We start from the raw sequence: 18,491 nt of genomic DNA, 5'->3' as shown, positions 1-18,491 counted from the left end.
ACGCACATGAAATACTTAGAACGTTTCGAGTCTCATCCACTCATTCTAAATCATTGCCGAAACAAATTCAGGAATTAAAATAGAAATCCTCCCCAGTGGAGTCGCCAAAAACTGTAGGGAATAATTTCAAGCGTTAACCCCTTAGCTTGAACCCCACTGTGATCATACACTAAAGTACGGTGGCGTCCAAAAGGGAAGAAGATAGAGCAAAAGAGTCGCCAACAAGTTTTAGGAACTTGTAAACCGTTCACGAGGTGAAGGTTACACCCCTTAACAATCCAAGAGATCGTCAACTCCATAAGGTCTTGAACCAAATAGGGTTCGGGGATGAAGGTACAAATCCAACCTAAAAGAGATTGAACCTGCCCTAATAATAGGCCTCTACTTTATCCTGATCATATTCATGTGCGCTTTCTGACTAACATGCAATCAATAGAATTAACCCTAAACCTGTTTATCTATGTTGGTTGAATATAATGCACAAATAAATCTATTATTGGCGATCACTTGAATTATAATCATATTAACCCTAAACAGGATTATTAATTATCTTATTAAGCGCGATTACAAGTACCAATTCCCTTTAAACATGCAATAAAAAGGCGTGATCAATCAATAACAATAAATATATCAAGCAACATAATAAATAATCATAATAATTATAATCATGATAAATAATAATCAAAACAATAATCATCATAATAAAATTATAATCATAATCAAAACAATTATTAAAATAATCATGAATCATGTTAAAGCATAATAATAGCAAGATCCTAGGTATGATACTAACAAGATTAGGGGTGAGCATAACAGGGTACCCTATAAAAATTCCAGGAACCGGAACCGGAACCTGTTGCAACAAGTTCCTCAAAATGAGAACCGGAACTAGAACCTGTTGAACAGGTTCCTGGAAATTGGGAACCGGAACCGGAACCTGTAGGTTCCGGTTCCGATTCAAGGTACCCTGTATTATAATATACTCACTAACTTTTTCGCGGAATTTTTAATAAAAAACTGGTTGGTCACTAATTTATAATGTTTGCAACTTGCAAATAAGACAAACTAATAGTAGTTGTCTAACAAATTTAATATATATATTTTTATAATTGTAATTTTGATATTTATTATTTAAAAATTAAGTAAGAATTAGTGTATAATTTGAAATTAAGTGATACTTTTATCAGGTACAGGGTACCCTACAGGTTCCGGTTCCAAAAAATTGAGAACCTGAACCGGAACCTATTACAACAGGTTCTCCAGTTTGCTACCCAGAACCGGAACCTCTTGTACAAGTTCTGGTTCCGGAACCTGCGGTTCCTAACAGGTTCCGGTTCCGATTCAGGGTACCCTGATTTTTTGCTAACCCCTAAACAAGATTAATAACAAACCCTAGCATGTCACTAAACAATAAAAATCAAAGCTATAGCCCTAACATGATACCAACAATCATAAATATTAGGAAGACAATAAAAGGCATCATAGAAATCATAATTGACATTATATTCTTTACCCTAAACATGATTCTAGGAAGCAATAAAACATCCTAACATGATCATAATAATGACAACCTAGACATGATTTCTACATCATAATAACAATGTAAACAATTAAAAGCACTTACTTAGATGACTCGTACCTCTTTCTAATAACAAAATACACACGTTAGTAACTTCAAGGAAAATATAAAATTAAATAGTTAAATTAAATAATTGAAAGAGAGATTTGGGACCAAACCCTCATAAATTAAAACTTTTCACGTCTAGGGCGAAGGCAACTTCGAATATGGCTAGGTGTTTCTAAATCTAATGAATGCGGAATTTTTATATTTGTGAGAAAGCTAGTTTAGAAAAGAGAGAGAGAGAGTAATCAAGAGAATCTTGATGAGAGTTGGTGAATGATTGAAGAGAATGAAAGAGAATTGAAAACTGGTTGTAGGTGAATACTGGTTGTAGGTGGATGAAAACAGAGTTTTTAATACGTTATTTATAGAGAAAATCAGCCAAAAAGATAAAATTATTAAAACAGAGTTCTGGCGCACAGAAAACAAAACCAGCGCCAACGCTGGCTGTTGGCGCCAGGCGCCAACGTTAGCGCCAGGCACAAATGCTGGCGCCAGGCGCCAAGCGTAGCGCCAGGTGCTACAGCTGGCGTTTGGCGCTGATCTAGAAAATTACGCGTTTTATTAAAATCAGATAAAAATTGCCGTACAGGAGGATAAAATCGTATTTTTCCTCAAAAATGCTCTTTGATTTTAATTAAAACTCTGAAAAGTCAACATAAGTCAATTTATCAATGCTAATTGAATTAGAAATGTAAAGAACCTTCTAGAAGAATCTAGAAGACTAAAACCATTCCTAATTGCATTAGGAATAAATCTTAATTAGGCCCTCCCATAGATCATTGGGCCGCACATAAGGCTCAAACTGGGCCCAGTTTTGTAAATTGGCCATAACTTCCTCAATATTCATCGGAATTGGGCTTATAATATATCGTTGGAAAGGTCTTGTCAAGCCCCATCCAACTACACTACTATTGGAGCCATATCATGGACCAACCAAATTGGATTGACTGTTTTCTTAAAATAAGTTTTCAAAAACAGGGAGAAGAGAAAAGAAATTAAAACTATCCTCAACACTAAACTTTCCACACTTTCGCTTCATTCGATTATGATTCGACGTAAAAGGTACTCATCACTAGGTTTGGTTTTGGGGAGACACAAATGGGTGTCTACAAGTAGTTTTCCTTTGAGTCAAAATAAAGCTAGTCGTATATTTGAACTAGTACATTTAGATTTGTGGGGGCTTTACAAGACTTCATCGTCTTGTGGTTCGCATTATTTTTTTTTTAACTATTGTCGATGATTACTCTAAGGGTGTGGGGACCTATTTATTGAGAAATAAAACGGAAGTTGAATACATGTTCTATAATTTGGTTGCTATTGTGAAACGTCAATTTTCTCAAGAAATTAAAATTGTGCGTAGTGATAATGGTACGGAGTTTAATTCTTTGAAGGTTTATTTTTTTAAGAATGGGATATATTTTGAGACTTCTTGTGTAGGCACACCCACTACTACAAAAACATGAATATAGAACGCCTAAAACATACAATATAGAACGCCTCAGAGGCGTTCTTCTAAGGGGGTGCCACAAGTCTACAGAACGCCTCTTTTGAGGCGTTTTATATCTAACACAATACAGATCGCCTATCTAAGATAGGCGCTTCATATTTAAGGTACAAAGTGAATAAACAACAAGGAAAAGAGAGCGGTCATCTTAGGAAAGGCGCTCTATAACTACATAAAACCAGAACGTCTATCATAGATAGACGCTCTCTATTCCTCTCTTTTTTAAATAAAAAAATATTATATAATAATAATAATAATAATTTATTATTATTATTATTATTATTATTATTATTATTATTATTATTATTATTATTATTATTATTATTATTATTATTATTATTATTATTTTTCATACGTAATAAATAGAACATAATAACAGCATTTTATTTATAAAAAAAAATTAAAATACAAGTATTTCAGTCCTTTGAGGAAAAAAAAATTATGTTACAACAAGGTTTCTAACATAACTAATTAATTAATTATCAACACTTTTGATCGAAGTGCATCTACTTGAATTGCACCGCAATCATCCACAACCAGGCCAGCTCGCTTCCACCAACCTCAAAAATAGAAAACCTGCACCGTATCAAACACCCGCAAATCAAAAGTTTTAAAATCAGAAATTAATCCCAATTACATCATATAAATCAATCAATTGATAAAAGATAAAATTCAGAATTTATTACATGAAAATCAACTAATAAGAAATGAAAATCGGATTATGACATGAAAATCAATTAATAAAATCACGAAAATCATAAATTTTAAAACATAAAAATCAATTGATAAAAGATGAAAATCAGAAGTTATGAGTTTATAACATGAAAACCAAAACAGATCTAAAATACTCGTAATTGAGAAATAAAACAAAATTATAAAATCAAAATCAACATTTTGAATTAGAATTAAATCATGAACTATAGATTGAAAAAAAGCCCATAAAAATCATATTAATTACTTTAAAACAACCAAAAATCGGATTTAAACATTAAATTCAAACACAAATGATATTACCCTTCATATACCATACCTTTATGCATCTTTAGACTTCACAATATGTTCTATAGTAGCAACACCTCATTTCAACGGACCCAGATCTAGCGACGGCGGCTTATACGACTTGATCGACGGCGGCATCAAATTAAACTTTTGAAAATTTGAGGGAAATGTTACAAAAAAGCATGCGTTAGTCTTTGATTTTGAAATTGAACAACAAATTTACTAGCCTTCTAGTGGGGTTTGAGAGGAGATAATAGAGGAAGAGGAATGGAGATGAGATGAGATGAGATGAGACGAGAGAAAGAGGAGAGAGAAAGACTGAGGGCAGCATGAGGTTAGAGAGGAGATAATAGAGGAAGTGGAATGGAGATCAGAAGAGAGAAACAGGAGAGAGAAAGAATGAGGGCGGCGTGAGGCTGATGATTGGAATTTTATTTGCTAGGGTTAGAATTTTATTTATTTAGTTTTTTTTTAATCATGTTAAAATTATATAGATCGCTTAACTTAGAAAGGCGTTCTCTATCTATAATCATATTTTCTACAAAACATCTTAACTATGAGAGGCGCTTTATAGGTTTAAACATACAAAGCACTTATCTTACATAGGCGTTCTATAGAATGCTAGAGATCGCCTATCTAACTTGACAGTTTTATATTATGCGTTATTTATTCTCTATTTTGTGGTAGTGACCTCAACAAAATGGGAGAGTAGAGCGAAAACATCAACACATTTTAAATGTAGCTAGAGCATTACGATTTCAAGCCAATTTACCTATTAAATTTTGGGGAGAGTGTGTGCAAGCGGCTTGTCATTAAATTAATCGAACCCCTTCTCGGTTACTTGATTATAAAACCCCTTTCCAAATTTTATTCCACAAACAACCTTCATATGAGCATATTCGGGTGATTGGGTGTTTATGTTTTGCATATAATCTACGGAGTAAAGGGGACAAATTTGCTAGTAGAAGTAGGAGGTGCGTGTTTGTTGGGTATCCTTTCAGGAAAAAGGGGTGGATGTCTATGATTTGGAGACTAAGGAATTTTTTGTTTCGAGAGATGTGAAGTTTGTGGAGCATGATTTTCCTTTTATTAGCACTTCTACTACTGCTACTGTAGGCGTCGTTCGAAGTGCGCCTACGTTAAAGCATGTGTGAATATGCTTGGCACTCATAGGAAGTGGGAATTGACATATACGATTAGGGACAAGGAAAGTAGGGAGTCGCCAACAAGTTTTTAAGGAACTTGTAAACCGTTCACGGATCATAAAAAGCAACCACGATAAAGGGACAACGATAGGCAACAACGATTGACCCGTGAAGGTTACACCCCATTCATAATCCATGAGATTACTAACTCCATATGGTTCGGAACCACGAAAGGAGGATCGGGGATGATGGTACGAAGTGAGTCATGGAGTCACATTCGCCCGTATTGGCCTCTACTCGATTCTTATAGTGAAAAGTTATTCCTGCGATCTCAAAGGCATACAAACAAAATATTTAATTTGCTCCAAACTATTATTAAGCTAAATTGGTTTAATATTAATGCAACACATAATTCTAAAATATTGTGATCACTTTAATTAATAACAAGATTAAAAGGAACCTAAACCGGTTGTCCAAATTATCTTATTAGGCGTGATTTTCAATTACATATTCCCTTTAAACATGCAATATAGTAATCAAAATAATAATAGAATAAACATTAAAATTGGAAGCAATTTTACAATAATAGTGTTAGTCAAATCAAATATAAAATAACCCTAATCATGATACTAGCAATATTAAAATAAAATAAGAGTAATTAAATTAATTAACTACTCACATTCTGCACGCTCCTTTAAATTGCAACATCATGAATAAACTGTTAGAAACTTCAATAAAAAAAAATATAAAGTAAATGAAAATTAAATTAAATTAAATAAAAAGTAGAGTTGATTTGGTCCAAACCCTCAGTTATTTGTACCTTGCACGCCTTGGTTTAAGGAAGGAACCTCGGGTTAAGTATAGAATCCTTGGAGTTCTTAAGGAAATTATTATGGAAGAATAAGGAGGCTAGAAATTAGGTTAAAGAAGGAGAAGAGAATGATTTTTGGTGTAAGGTGAGAGAGAATGATTATTGGTGTAAAAGAGAGAAAGAGAGAAGGATTTGATCATCAAGCTTGTTGATGATTGAAAAAGGGGTGATATGACCTCTCTTTATAGAGAAAAAAGAGGGTCAAAGAATCAAGAAAAGATAAGAATTCGAATCGGATAAAACTCTTGCGATAGACATCAGTTTTTGCGGTTTTTGTTTTTATCATATCTTTTGATCCAGAAATCGGATTAAGATGAATAAGATATCGTTGGAAAGCTCTTGAAGTATACTTTCTAACCCAATTAGAATCAGTTTAAAATATTTTATAGAATAAAATATATGTCATAAATAGTGAGACGGTGTTAGTTTTGGATAGAGTTTGACATTTTATTCATATCTTTTCCGTTATAGCTCGGAATTGATATTATAATATATCATTGGAAAGATAATTTCAAGGGATATCCAACCATATAAAATTTGGATAAAAACTGTGAGGCACGAAAAAATTATCTGTCTATCTTTGAATGTCTTTCGATTCGAATAGAATTAGGACTTTCAAAAAAAGGAGTTTTATTCAATTTCAAACTATTTAATCTTATCTTTTCAAAAAGGATAATCAAGATCTTTTAGAAACTTTTAGAAGCTTCTAATTAATCCTAATTGGTTTAGGAATGGGATTAAATAATTTGGACCTTCCACATGATCATTGGGTCATAGGTAAGGTGGGCTTAGGTTCGGTTTGGGCTCAGTTTAATATTTTGGCCATAACTTATTCGTTATAACTCGGATTTAGGCTTATAATATATCGTTGGAAAACTCTTTTAAATACCCATACAACTATTTAATTATTGGACCAATATTATGGACCAAAATAAACTGGATTAAACGTTTTTATAAAAAGGACACGAAATGAATGATTTTAAAGGACACGAAATGAATTATTTTGGGTTTAAAGGCACGAAAAGAGGAAAATAAGTTATGGTTTGGGGAAATGGGATATGAATTGGGTTGGTTTATGAAATGGAAATATGGATTTAAGCACTCCAAGATTAAATACTCAACCCGACCAATAATGGCGGTGAAAGGTTGTTCATCATTGGGTTTGGTTTTGGGGAGACATTTTTAGGTGTCTACAGCTACTTTGCCTGATGTGATGTTATGTGGGAATGAGGGGGAAAGCGAGGATGATTTTGATGAGGAACGGTGTGTAGGAGATGAAGAGAGGAGTTGTGGTGATGATGGCAGCGAGAGAGAAGTCATGACAGAAGGGTTCGCAGCCACCCCGCGGCATGAGCATGCTGACCGCAGCCAGGCTGCGGAGGGGTCTGCCAGGCCATTTGATAAGGCTGCTGCTCCCTCTGCAAGCACTGATGTTGCTGATCTTGGTAGAAGCTTGCAAGGGGGGCCTGGGCAGCCCGCATCTACTGTTTTACAGCAGCAAACAGAGCACACTACTACTGTCCAACATCAGCACACAACGCATGGTTAAGAGGCCTTGGGTAAGGCATGAGAACAATAATTCCGTCCGTTAAATTTTGTAATTTTTTGACACATACTATCTGGAATAATAATCCATCTACACCAACTCATATTTCACTCGTGACATCACCTCCCTCAGGTACTGTTTACCCTATAACACATTTTGTTGATTCTCACCGGTTTTCTGTGAAACATAGAAAATATATTGCTGCTATTACAGGAGGAAATGAACCTAAAAGTTTCAGGGAGGCCATGAAACATGAAGGTTGGAGAAAGGCAATGGCAGATGAGATTCAGGCGCTTGAAGAATAGGGTACTTAGGCCTTTGAGAAATTACCACCAGGTAAAAAGGCACTCGGGAGCAAGTGGGTGTACAAAGAGAAGTATGATGAGCATGGGAATTTGCAGAGATTGAAGGCGAGATTAATCATCTTTGGCAATCATCAGGTTAAAGGAATAGACTACAATGAGTTTTTTTGCTCCGGTAGCAAAAATGGTGACAGTTCGAACCTTTCTTGCAGTAGCGGTAGTGAAAAATTGGGAAGTTCATCAAATGGACGTTCATAATGCGTTTCTCCATGGTGATTTGGAAGAAGAGGTATATATGAAAATTCCCCTGGTTTTGAGAAAGATAATTCTGACAAAGTTTGCAGGATGCAGAAATCGTTGTACGGGCTTAAACAAGCTCCAAGATGTTGGTTTGCAAAGCTTGCTACAACTTTGAAAAAGTATGGCTTTAAACAGTCATATTACGATTATTCTTTATTTACTCTGACAAAGGGTAAAATGCAGCTCAATGTGTTAGTATATGTCGATGATTTAATTGTTGCAGGCAATGATAAAAATGCTATGCTCAGTTTTAAATCATATATGGGAAATTGTTTCAAGATGAAAGATCTTGGATCGTTGAAATATTTTTTGGGGCTAGAGGTAGCCCGGAATAAGCAGGGAATTTTTATTTTCCAGAGGAATTATGCATTGGATATTATTACAGAGGCCGGTTTACTTGATGCTAAACCTAGAGAGTTCCCTATGGAACAAAATCACAAATTAGCTCTATCTCAGGGAGAGTATTTTCATGATATTGAGAAATATCGTCGCCTCATAGGTCGCCTGATTTATTTGTCTGTTATGAGACCTGATTTAGCGTACTCTGTGCACATATCCCAATTTATGCGAAATCCCAGAATTGATCATTGGGAAGCAGCTCTACGAGTTGTTAGATATTTGAAGAAGAGTCCAGGACAGGGAATTTTATTGAGATCTGATAGTGCTTTATAGTTGGAAGGTTGGTGTGACTCTGATTGGGCAGGTCGTCCTCTCTCCAGACGATCCTTGAGTAGGTGGTTTGTGCTTCTTGGTTTGTCTCCAGTGTCATGGAAAACTAAGAAGCAACCCACTGTTGCTCTTTCTTCATCGGAAGCTGATTATCGTTGTATGAATGCAACGACTTGTGAATTGAAGTGGTTGAAGCGACTACTTGGTGACTTAGGTGTAAGACATGAGAATGGGATGCACCTCTATTGTGATAGTCAGTCTGCGTTATACATTGCGCAGAATCCAGTGTTTCATGAACGAACAAAACATATTGAGTCAGATTGTCATTTTGTTCGGGATGCGATTACAGATGGAACGATTATACCCTCGTATGTTCCTACGACGGTTCAATTGGCTGACATTTTTACAAAGGCTTTGGGAAAAACTAAATTCGAGTTTCTACTTCGCAAGTTGGGTGTCCGTGATCCGTACTCTCCAACTTGAGGGGGGGGGGGGTATTAGGAAAGATAAATATTGTGAATATCTTAGAATATTTTGTGGGAATATTTTGTGAATATCTTTAGGTTATTTGGTCTTGCCCTCCAAGTTTCCTAGCTTATATATAATTGTATGTGGCCGTTTAGGGTGAATGAGAATTACAGTGAATATTATTCAATATATTTTAGCAGTTTAAGATATATATAAAAACCAACTTAACAATGGTAATATTATTGGTATTTTGCATGATATCAAACACGATCTAAAATAGATAAGAGCTAAATTTAATAAATTTAATATACACTCCACATGCCGTTGGTGTTGCTCTATAGATCAGGTTATGGTAGTTTTGTGTGCCGTGCAATTCCCGAGTTGTTTATTGAATTTTAAAATATTTTTTTAATCTAAAATATATATATTATTTGAATTTTTCTACTCATGGATTAATAATCACTTATAACATCATACTTGTTCGTTTATGGGTACTAATAACGTACAATCAGAATCGTCGTCTAAAGCTATAATCTCTTTTCATTTTCTCTGAATGTCTAAGGAAAGACCAGTTGCATGCATGTTAAGATTTAAGAGAACGGTTATATATACTCACAGGTCTCTTTGATTTTTTTTTTTTATTATTATTTTCCTTTGTACGTCTTGGATCTGTCATTTGTATAGAAATATAGGTATAGTATTTTATTAAAAATAAAATTCTGAACCAAAATTTATATTGAAAATAAAACTCAAAAATAACTTTTTTAATCTTACTGAATCCATCCAAATTTTAATTAAAATAAAGTCTAAAATAATTTTTTATCCTACTTTTTTCTTAATATTAAATTTTATTTTATTTTATTTTTTATTTATTTTTATTTATCTTAGTCTATAAAAAATATTTCAAATATATCCTAATTGTTTGTTTCAAAAAAAAAAAATCCAAATTGTCATATTTAATTATTAATTGTCGCCTACGTGGCACAACACTTGGCGAAAAGCTGGAACCTCAAGTTTTGTTGTCTCATGACTTGGCTAAAAATTAGCTTTATATATTAGTTATATGATTTCATTTACATTCATAAATTCGTGTGAAATGATAAATGAACTTTGCATATTGAGGGTTAAAGGGAGTGTTATATTTCCTTTCAACTTTTCAATCCCCTTCCAAATAAATGAATTAATTCAATGAATTTACTTTGAGAGTTATAATTCTTGCACCTTATTTCTTGTTAGATCTTAGATATTTAATTTGTTCAAATAAAAATATTGAAGAATAATTTTTTTTTTTTAATTCTTTAGTTCACCTAAAATTTTGATATCCATCCCTATAATAAGATTTAAATTAAAGTGAGAAGCTAACATGCTATAAGAGTTAGAGAGATACTTGATATCGATCAACCTAGATTAGTTTGATAAAGATTTGTGAAAACCATTTATCTTAAGAATTTAATGACACCAAGCAATCAGGTTACAATCTTTGTACAATCGATTCATTTGTATACTTGACATGTATTATATTGCTTTCCTACCCTTGAAATTTCATCCAAATCATAATGTTAAGGTTAAATCGTATTTTACTACCCTTCAAAAAACACTATTTTGATTTGTTGCCTGTTTTTTCGTTATTTTATTAACTACCTGCAAAAGAGCAAAAATTTATGTTTCACTACCTCTTAACTACAAATTATTCTTGTACCAAAACTTACTCTATTTAGGTTTTGGGAGTCATGTTGGCTCTTTGGACATGATTATACGGAGTAGATCAAAACACCCAAAAAAGTATCGAAAATGCTCCATTTATGTGTGTCACGTAAATTGAGGTAATTCTTAGCATGCAAAATGAGACATTTTCACAAAAAAAAATAATAATTCAATTCTTACCTTAAATCAATTCAAAATGATAAAAATGACCCCCCAACAACCCTGATAGAGCAAGTTTAGGCACGAAAATCGATGTTCATATTTAAAAAAATGGAATTTACTTTCAAGAGCTAGTGAAATCAAACATTTTCGTTTTGTGAGTGGTTAAATAAAATAAAAGGAAAAAAAAAATGAGTGGCTAAATAAATACAGGCCAGGGTGTTTTGTGGGGTGGTAAAATATAATAGTTTTTTGGGATATTCTACATTATAATCCTGAAAACTTCGAAATTCTACGTTGTGTCCATGGTTTTTGAAAAGTCCACACTGTAACCCCAAGGTCTAGTCAGTAACTCTGTTATACTATAGCCGTTAAGTTTCCATTAATAAAGTTCCGTTATCTTAAGAAAAAAAAAGCCAAAACCAAAACCACTAACCCAGCCACCCATGGCCAACCGCTTGCTGCAACCCACGGTCAGCCTACCCTGTCCCCTCGAGTGTCGCAAGAGTCACACTCTGTAAAGGCCCAAGAAAGAGGCTTAAGTGCCGTCTAGACCCTCTTCCCCTCCTTCGATGTCGGCGCTGTAGGGAATAGATTCAAGCGTTAACCCCTAGCTTGAACCCCACTGTGATCATACACTAAAGTACGGTGGCGTCCAAAAGGGAAGAAGATAGAGCAAAAGAGTCGCCAACAAGTTTTAGGAACTTGTAAACCGTTCACAGGGTGAAGGTTACACCCCTTAACGATCCAAGAGATCGTCAACTCCATAAGTTCTAGAACCAAATAAGGGTTCGGGGATGATGGTACAAATCCAACCTAAAAGAGATTGAACCTGCCCTAATAATAGGCCTCTACTTTATTCTGATCGTATTCATCTGCGCTTTTTAATTAACATACAATCAATAGGATTAACCCTAAATCTGTTTATCTATGTTGGTTGAATATAAATGCACAAATAAATCTATTATTGGCGATCACTTGAAATTATAATCAAATTAACCCTAACAAGATTATTAAATTATCTCATTAAGCGCGATTACAAGTACAAATTCCCTTTAAACATGAATAAAAGGTGTGATCAAGCAATAACAATAAATAAGAATCAAGCAACATAATAATCATCATAATAAAATTATAATCATAATAATAATCATCATCAAAATAATAGTAATAACAATATTCATAATCATCATAAATTATAACAATTATAAACATAATCATATTCATGTTAATATTAAAGCATAATAATAGCAAGATCCTAGGCATGATACTAACAAGATTAATAACAAACCCTAGCATGTCACTAAGCAATAAAAATCAAATCTTGAACCCTAACATGATAATAACAATCATAAATATTAGGAAGAAAATAGGAAGCATCGCAGGAATCATAATAAGCATATTTGATATTAAAATTACCCTAGACATGATACTAGATAGGAATATCATAATAACAATATAAACATGATTTCTACATCATAACATCAATAAATCAATTAAAGCACTTACTTTGATGCCTCGTACATCTTTCTAATTACAAAATACACACGTTAGTAACTTCAAGGAAAATAAATAATCAAACAATTAAATTAAATAATTGAAAGAGAGATTTGGGACCAAACCCTTAGAAATTAAACCTTTCACGTCTAGGGCCAAGGCAACTTCGAAAATGGCTAGGTGTTTCTAGATCTTGCGAATGCGGAATTTTGTATGCAAAAGATTAGTTTAGAAAAAGAGAGAGAGATGGATGAAATAATCAAGAAAACTTGATGAGAATTGGTGAATGATTAAGAGAGAATTAGAGAATTAATGATTGCGAATGAAAACTGATTGTAGGTGAGAATTGGTGAATGAAAACGGAGTTTTTAATACGTTATTTATAGAGAAATCAGCCAAAAAGATAAAATATCAAAACAGAGCACTTGGCGCACGCAAAACGAGGTTGGCGCACGCAAAACAGAGCTGGTGCCAGCACCAGCTAATTGGCTCCAGGCGCCTGGCCTGTTTTCAACGGGTTTTCGAAAATCAGATAATTTTTGCCGTACTGGAGGATAAAATCGTATCTTTTCCTCGAAAATGCTATTTGATTTTAATTAAAACTCTGAAAAGTCAACAAAAGTCAATTTATCAATATTAATTGAATTAGGAATGAAAAGAACCTTCTAGAAGAATCTAGAAGACTAAAACCATTCCTTATTGCATTAGGAATGATAAATCATATTAGGCCCTCCCCTAGATCATTGGGCCGTATATAAAGCTCAAACCGGGCCCAGTTCAGTAAATTGGACATAACTTCCTCAATATTCATCGGAATTGGGCTTATAATATATCGTTGGAAAGCTCTTTGCAAGCCCCATCCAACTACACTACTATTGGACCCATATCATGGACCAACCAAACTGGATTGGCTGTTTTCTTAAAATAAGTTTTCAAAAACAAAGAGAAGAGAAAAGAAATTAAAACTATCCGCAACACTAAACTTTCCACACTTTCACTTCATTCGATTATGATTCGACGCGAAAGTTACTCATCACTGGGTTTGGTTTTGGGGAGACACATTTGGGTGTCTACAGGCGCTGCCCCGACCACCCTCGCCTTTCCCTTTAAAACCTCTCTTAATTCTTCCCCCTCCCCTAAAAAAACCTTAAATAACCTCCTATACCGTTGGAAAAACATTGAGCCGCACCTTCGATCCCCTCACTTTCGCCGTCGGCCGTCGCCTTCTGCTCTTATTACTTCTCTCTCTCTCTTCGCCCTAGCCTTCCAGTGCTGGAATTCAAAGGTTAGAGTTAGGGTTTGGGATTTGGGGGTTAGGATTTAGGAGATTTTGCTGGATTTCGCGTGGTGTTTGAAAGGGAAAGGGGAGCTGGTCGAGGCAGCGTCGACATTGGGAGAGGAGAAGTAGTTCGGGCGGCGGCCGGGGCTCCAAGGGAAGGGGGCTGGGCTGGCGATGGCAGCAAGCTGACCATGGGGGTGGTTTTGGTGTTTTTGTTTTTGTTTTATTTAATTATGAAGCCAATCATACGCTGCTTTGTTTAAGATAATGGAACCATTAACGGAAACTTAGTGTTAAGGGGTACAAATGAGTTAATAACTGGACATAATGTAGAATTTTCAAAAGCCTTGGACATAGTGTAGAATTTCAAGGTCTTCAAGGTTATAACATAGAATTTCCCCCTTTTTTTTTTTATTTTTTTTGTTTTTTCTAATGTTAGTATTGAAAGAACTTACATGGATTAGAAGATTTATAAAGCCAAGGAAAAGGTTACCACTTTCTTACTGCTATGAATGAAGGCAATAGTTTAACTTGTATATTTTTTTATTTATCTTCTGAATAAAAAGGCGATACACTCCGTATTACATAAGATGATCATCTGATAAACCTTCTCGTTTATGGAAATTATAAACTAACTTCCTTATCTTCATAGAAAGTATTTAGAAAAGTTAACAATTAAGAAAATAATTAAATTATAGATGCATAACTACAAACCATTAGTAAATTTATTAAATTTTTTACCTGCTTTGCATATCTTATTATAGATCCCGTGCCATGCACGGTAATTTCAATATTTATCATTTATCATTAGTTTAATACAATTATTTTACTATAAAAAATAATATCAAATTGCAAAATAGGATGAAAGTTATGTAATTACAATTTTTTTAAATCATTAAAGAAAACGGAGGAAGAAATGCATGCACGACTAATAAAAATAACTATGGATTACATTACAAAGTTATAGATAAGATTACATTATTATATTATATGACTTTGTTCCCGTCATAAAATAAATAAATAAATAAATCTTTGTTGAATGTGTAAAAATGAATATACTTGCCAAATAGAAAAGAAATATTATTGTAAAGTAAGTATTAAATTAAATACTTCTCTAAGAAGCTTTGGAAAAAAAAAAATTAAAAAAAAAAAAAAATAAAAAATAAAAAAAAAAAAAAAAAAACCCTTTTGGAGGGAAAATTTTTAACCAGGTTATGACAAGTGTCATTTCTGATTTCGCCTTTAGTATATATATATATATATATATATATATATATATATATATATATATATATATATATATATATATATATATATATATATATATATATATATATATATATATATATATAACCTATTCAGTCATATTTCTTTGGATATTCAACCACTAGGCACAAGACAGAATGAGCACAGGTTAGTTGGTTACACATCAAATTGCATAGATTGCATTGACGGCTGAATCTTCAGAGAATACATCAATATCATGAAGGGCATGACTTTTTTTTGTAGATGATTTTTCTTTCTTTCTTACTTTTCTAATTTTTTTGTACTTTACAACATAATATGTCATGGTGCCAAGAACTCCTGCCATAACACCTGCTCCTAATACAGTAACAAAAATGGCAGTCCACGAGTGATGTCGGCCTACAACAATGTATGATGACGAGATAAATGAAACACTAGTACAGACTGAAGCCAACCACATTAACTTATTGATTACCTCAATAACTTTCCTTTCGGATTTGGTTTCGCCCCTGACTACTGTTATTTGAACCACCACAACAGATAAGGATGTGAAGAGCGCGATTGCATTAAAGATGAAGAATATTTTAAATGAAATATTGCTAGCCACCACAGCTACTCCAGAATCATAGTCACCACCCGGAACGGTGAAAATGGCAGCAAAGGCCACAGTTGCAAACAACACAGCCACCACAGTTACTGAATTTGTAGCATTGTTAATTCCTTCTCTATGTAACTTTTTTAATTCTTTTGCAATCCCATTTACATTTTGATTTGTCCTTCGAGTTTGTTCGAGTTGAGTGTGAACATCCTTTTGGATTTCAGTCACTGTTTTTCGAAGCTCATCTCGTGATTGATTTAAGTCATCAGCTTTAACCCCACCATATCGCATTAGACAACCCTTCATCTCTGAACTTTCTATAGAGAGAGGTAGCCCTTCTACAATATCCATCGCAGTTTTGCGATCTCTTGTTAATGCATTCACATCAGTTTCTGAGAGGAGGAGCAGTTCATTCACTATCTGCACATCACAAATGGTTCAATAATTTTCTTATAGCCTCAAAATTGTTATTAAATAATGAATGACAATCTTTTTAAGAACTTAAATTAATAATTTACATAGTAGTTTAGTAGTCAAGAAACATTAAGAATAAATTGAATGCACTTCCACTTATTACTCTCTTTTTTTTACATAAAAAACATAAAGACTAGAATTCATGGATATCCAGAATTGAACAACCAAGGTTTTATAAAAGCCTAGTGCATTGTTTTGGCAAGTTGGTATTATAACACCACTAAATAATATATTTCACAATACATCTAGTCATTCCTTCCTAATAACAAACTAATATAATTCCTTAGCTACTTTTGGTAGAAAATACTTTAATTCCACAAAATGGTTGTGTTTAATTATAATGATAATAAAAGGTTAAAGCAGATGAGTTAAGAGCTTATTACCTCTACTCGTTTTTTCCTTGTTGCTACATGTAATGCAGCATTTCCAAATTTGTCCAAAAGCATGATTATGGAGGGATCTGCTCGAAGTAGCAATCTAACCACTTGAGCACTATGACCTTTCACAGCCATATGAAGTGCAGTTTGACCTTTCTTGTCTGTTCTTCTGGCTAGTTGTGGATTACCTTTCAACAATGCTCTCACAATGTCTACATGCCCTTGTCGAGCTGATAAATGTAGTGCATTCTTCCCATTTGATTTAGGCATCTCTAGTAAGTTAGACTTTTGTGACAACAACACTTTGACAACTCCTAGATGACCTCTAATGGCTGCAGATATAAGAGGAGTTACATTGGATTGACCCATAGTGTTGCATAAATCTGGATCTTGATCTAATAATGTCTGCACAATAGCTGCACGTAGTATTTAATAAAATGGTTCTATAATAATAGTAGCTAGATGGTAGCACAATGGGAGTGTTTTTTTTTTTTAAAAAAAAAAAAAATTTAGAAATTGTCATCACAATATACCTTGAGAATAATATGCATTCATGTTAAACATGAATTTTTTTTAAGATGAAAAACACAACATAGTATCTTACTATAGTTGGTCTCAAACTTATTACATGACTATATCTCAAACTTACATGACTATACATGAAAACTTTTATTTTCGAATAAAATCATAATTTCTGTATAAATTAGTTGATTGTTTAATAAATGTTGTCATACATCAAATTTAGATAATGAGATTTATAAGCCATAACATGTTATATATTAAAATAAATACTTTGTTCCTACCTTCATGACCTTGGCTAGCGGCAACATGAAATGCAGTGAACCCTACTTGGTTCTTGGTAGAAATTCCTTCAGATGTCGTATAAGGCAAAAGAGCCTGCAGTACATCAAGGTGGCCTTTTTCCGCAGCTCTAAATAATGGTGTCTCACCGAGCTCATTTACTTCATTTACAATGGTTAAGCGTATCTCAATCAACTCTCTATCGAATTCAGCCCCACTTGTTGTTCTTGTCATCTGAGCATCAATCTCCTCCAAAATATCCTTCACCGCCTTTATGTCCCCCTTCTGGGCTGCCAAGTGAAGTTCTGTGTCCTTGTGCTTCCCTGTCACCTGCTTAACGTACTTCTTTTTTTGGTCTATTCGCTTTCCCGACTCTGAGAGGGCTAGTGACTTGCAAGAGTCCGATAATGCAAGAGACTTTGCTGAGCTTGAGACAACCAATGCTTTACCGGTGGTTGATGGTGAGTTACCGTCATCGATGTCAAATGATTGATTTGGGTAGATGTTATTGAAGGAATATGAACCCAAGGAATACGATTTCATTGAATCATCGGAGGATTTTTTTTTCTTCTTATTTGAGGTAGGACTTGACACTAACAATGTCTTACCCGAATTCGACATAAAAATTGTCCTAGATAATGGCGATGGAGGTAGGACTATGCCGCCTATCTCAATATCTTTATCTTCTTCCTCCATATTTCTACCGAGTAAAAATTTCCCAATATTTGATTACATTACATTAATTTCGTATTCTTATACCATATCATATCTCAATACATGCCCATTGATATTCTTGGGTTCAAAGCGCAATCAAAGACTCGAGGTGAATGAGACAAGCAATAATGGTACCGGAGAAAGGTTATTGGTGTAATCTAGTTTTTGTCTAGATTTGATGGTGATGGTTGTTGGTGAATTATTGCTTTTTATTT

The 18,491-nt window shown here is 33.9% G+C and overlaps 1 protein-coding gene and 1 long non-coding RNA gene across 2 annotated transcripts; both read right to left on the bottom strand.

The window, feature by feature from the left end:
- Positions 1–3,577: 3,577 nt before the first annotated feature.
- On the bottom strand, positions 3,578–4,405 carry LOC145614054 (uncharacterized). The gene is made up of 2 exons (XR_014107043.1): positions 4,159–4,405; positions 3,578–3,704 (listed from the first exon to the last, which is right to left on the bottom strand). It is a non-coding gene; the product is annotated as an uncharacterized LOC145614054 (long non-coding RNA).
- An 11,024-nt stretch (positions 4,406–15,429) lies between these two features.
- Positions 15,430–18,256, bottom strand: LOC145614044 (ankyrin repeat-containing protein ITN1-like). Its single transcript, XM_081669053.1, has 3 exons — positions 17,565–18,256; positions 16,768–17,177; positions 15,430–16,330 (listed from the first exon to the last, which is right to left on the bottom strand). Exons 1-3 carry the CDS (start codon positions 18,181–18,183, stop codon positions 15,497–15,499), a joined length of 1,863 nt encoding a protein of 620 aa, XP_081525179.1. The 5' UTR covers positions 18,184–18,256; the 3' UTR covers positions 15,430–15,496.
- Between the last annotated feature and the right edge of the window lie 235 nt (positions 18,257–18,491).

Source organism: Chenopodium album, chromosome 3, assembly GCF_948465745.1.
Source record: "Chenopodium album chromosome 3, dcCheAlbu1.1, whole genome shotgun sequence".
NCBI lineage: Eukaryota > Viridiplantae > Streptophyta > Magnoliopsida > Caryophyllales > Amaranthaceae > Chenopodium > Chenopodium album.
Note: the sequence above shows the minus strand (reverse complement) of the source record. Positions and strands in the feature narration are given on the sequence as shown.

Excerpts from the sequence above, each read along its gene's own strand:
- LOC145614044 (XM_081669053.1), bottom strand. The coding sequence starts at position 18,183 with ATGTCGAATTCGGGTAAGACATTGTTAGTGTCAAGTCCTACCTCAAAT. Across the intron at positions 17,178-17,564 it reads CGCTAGCCAAGGTCATGAAG|CTATTGTGCAGACATTATTA; the intron begins GTAGGAACAAAG and ends TACTACGTGCAG. Across the intron at positions 16,331-16,767 it reads CAAGGAAAAAACGAGTAGAG|ATAGTGAATGAACTGCTCCT; the intron begins GTAATAAGCTCT and ends TGTGATGTGCAG.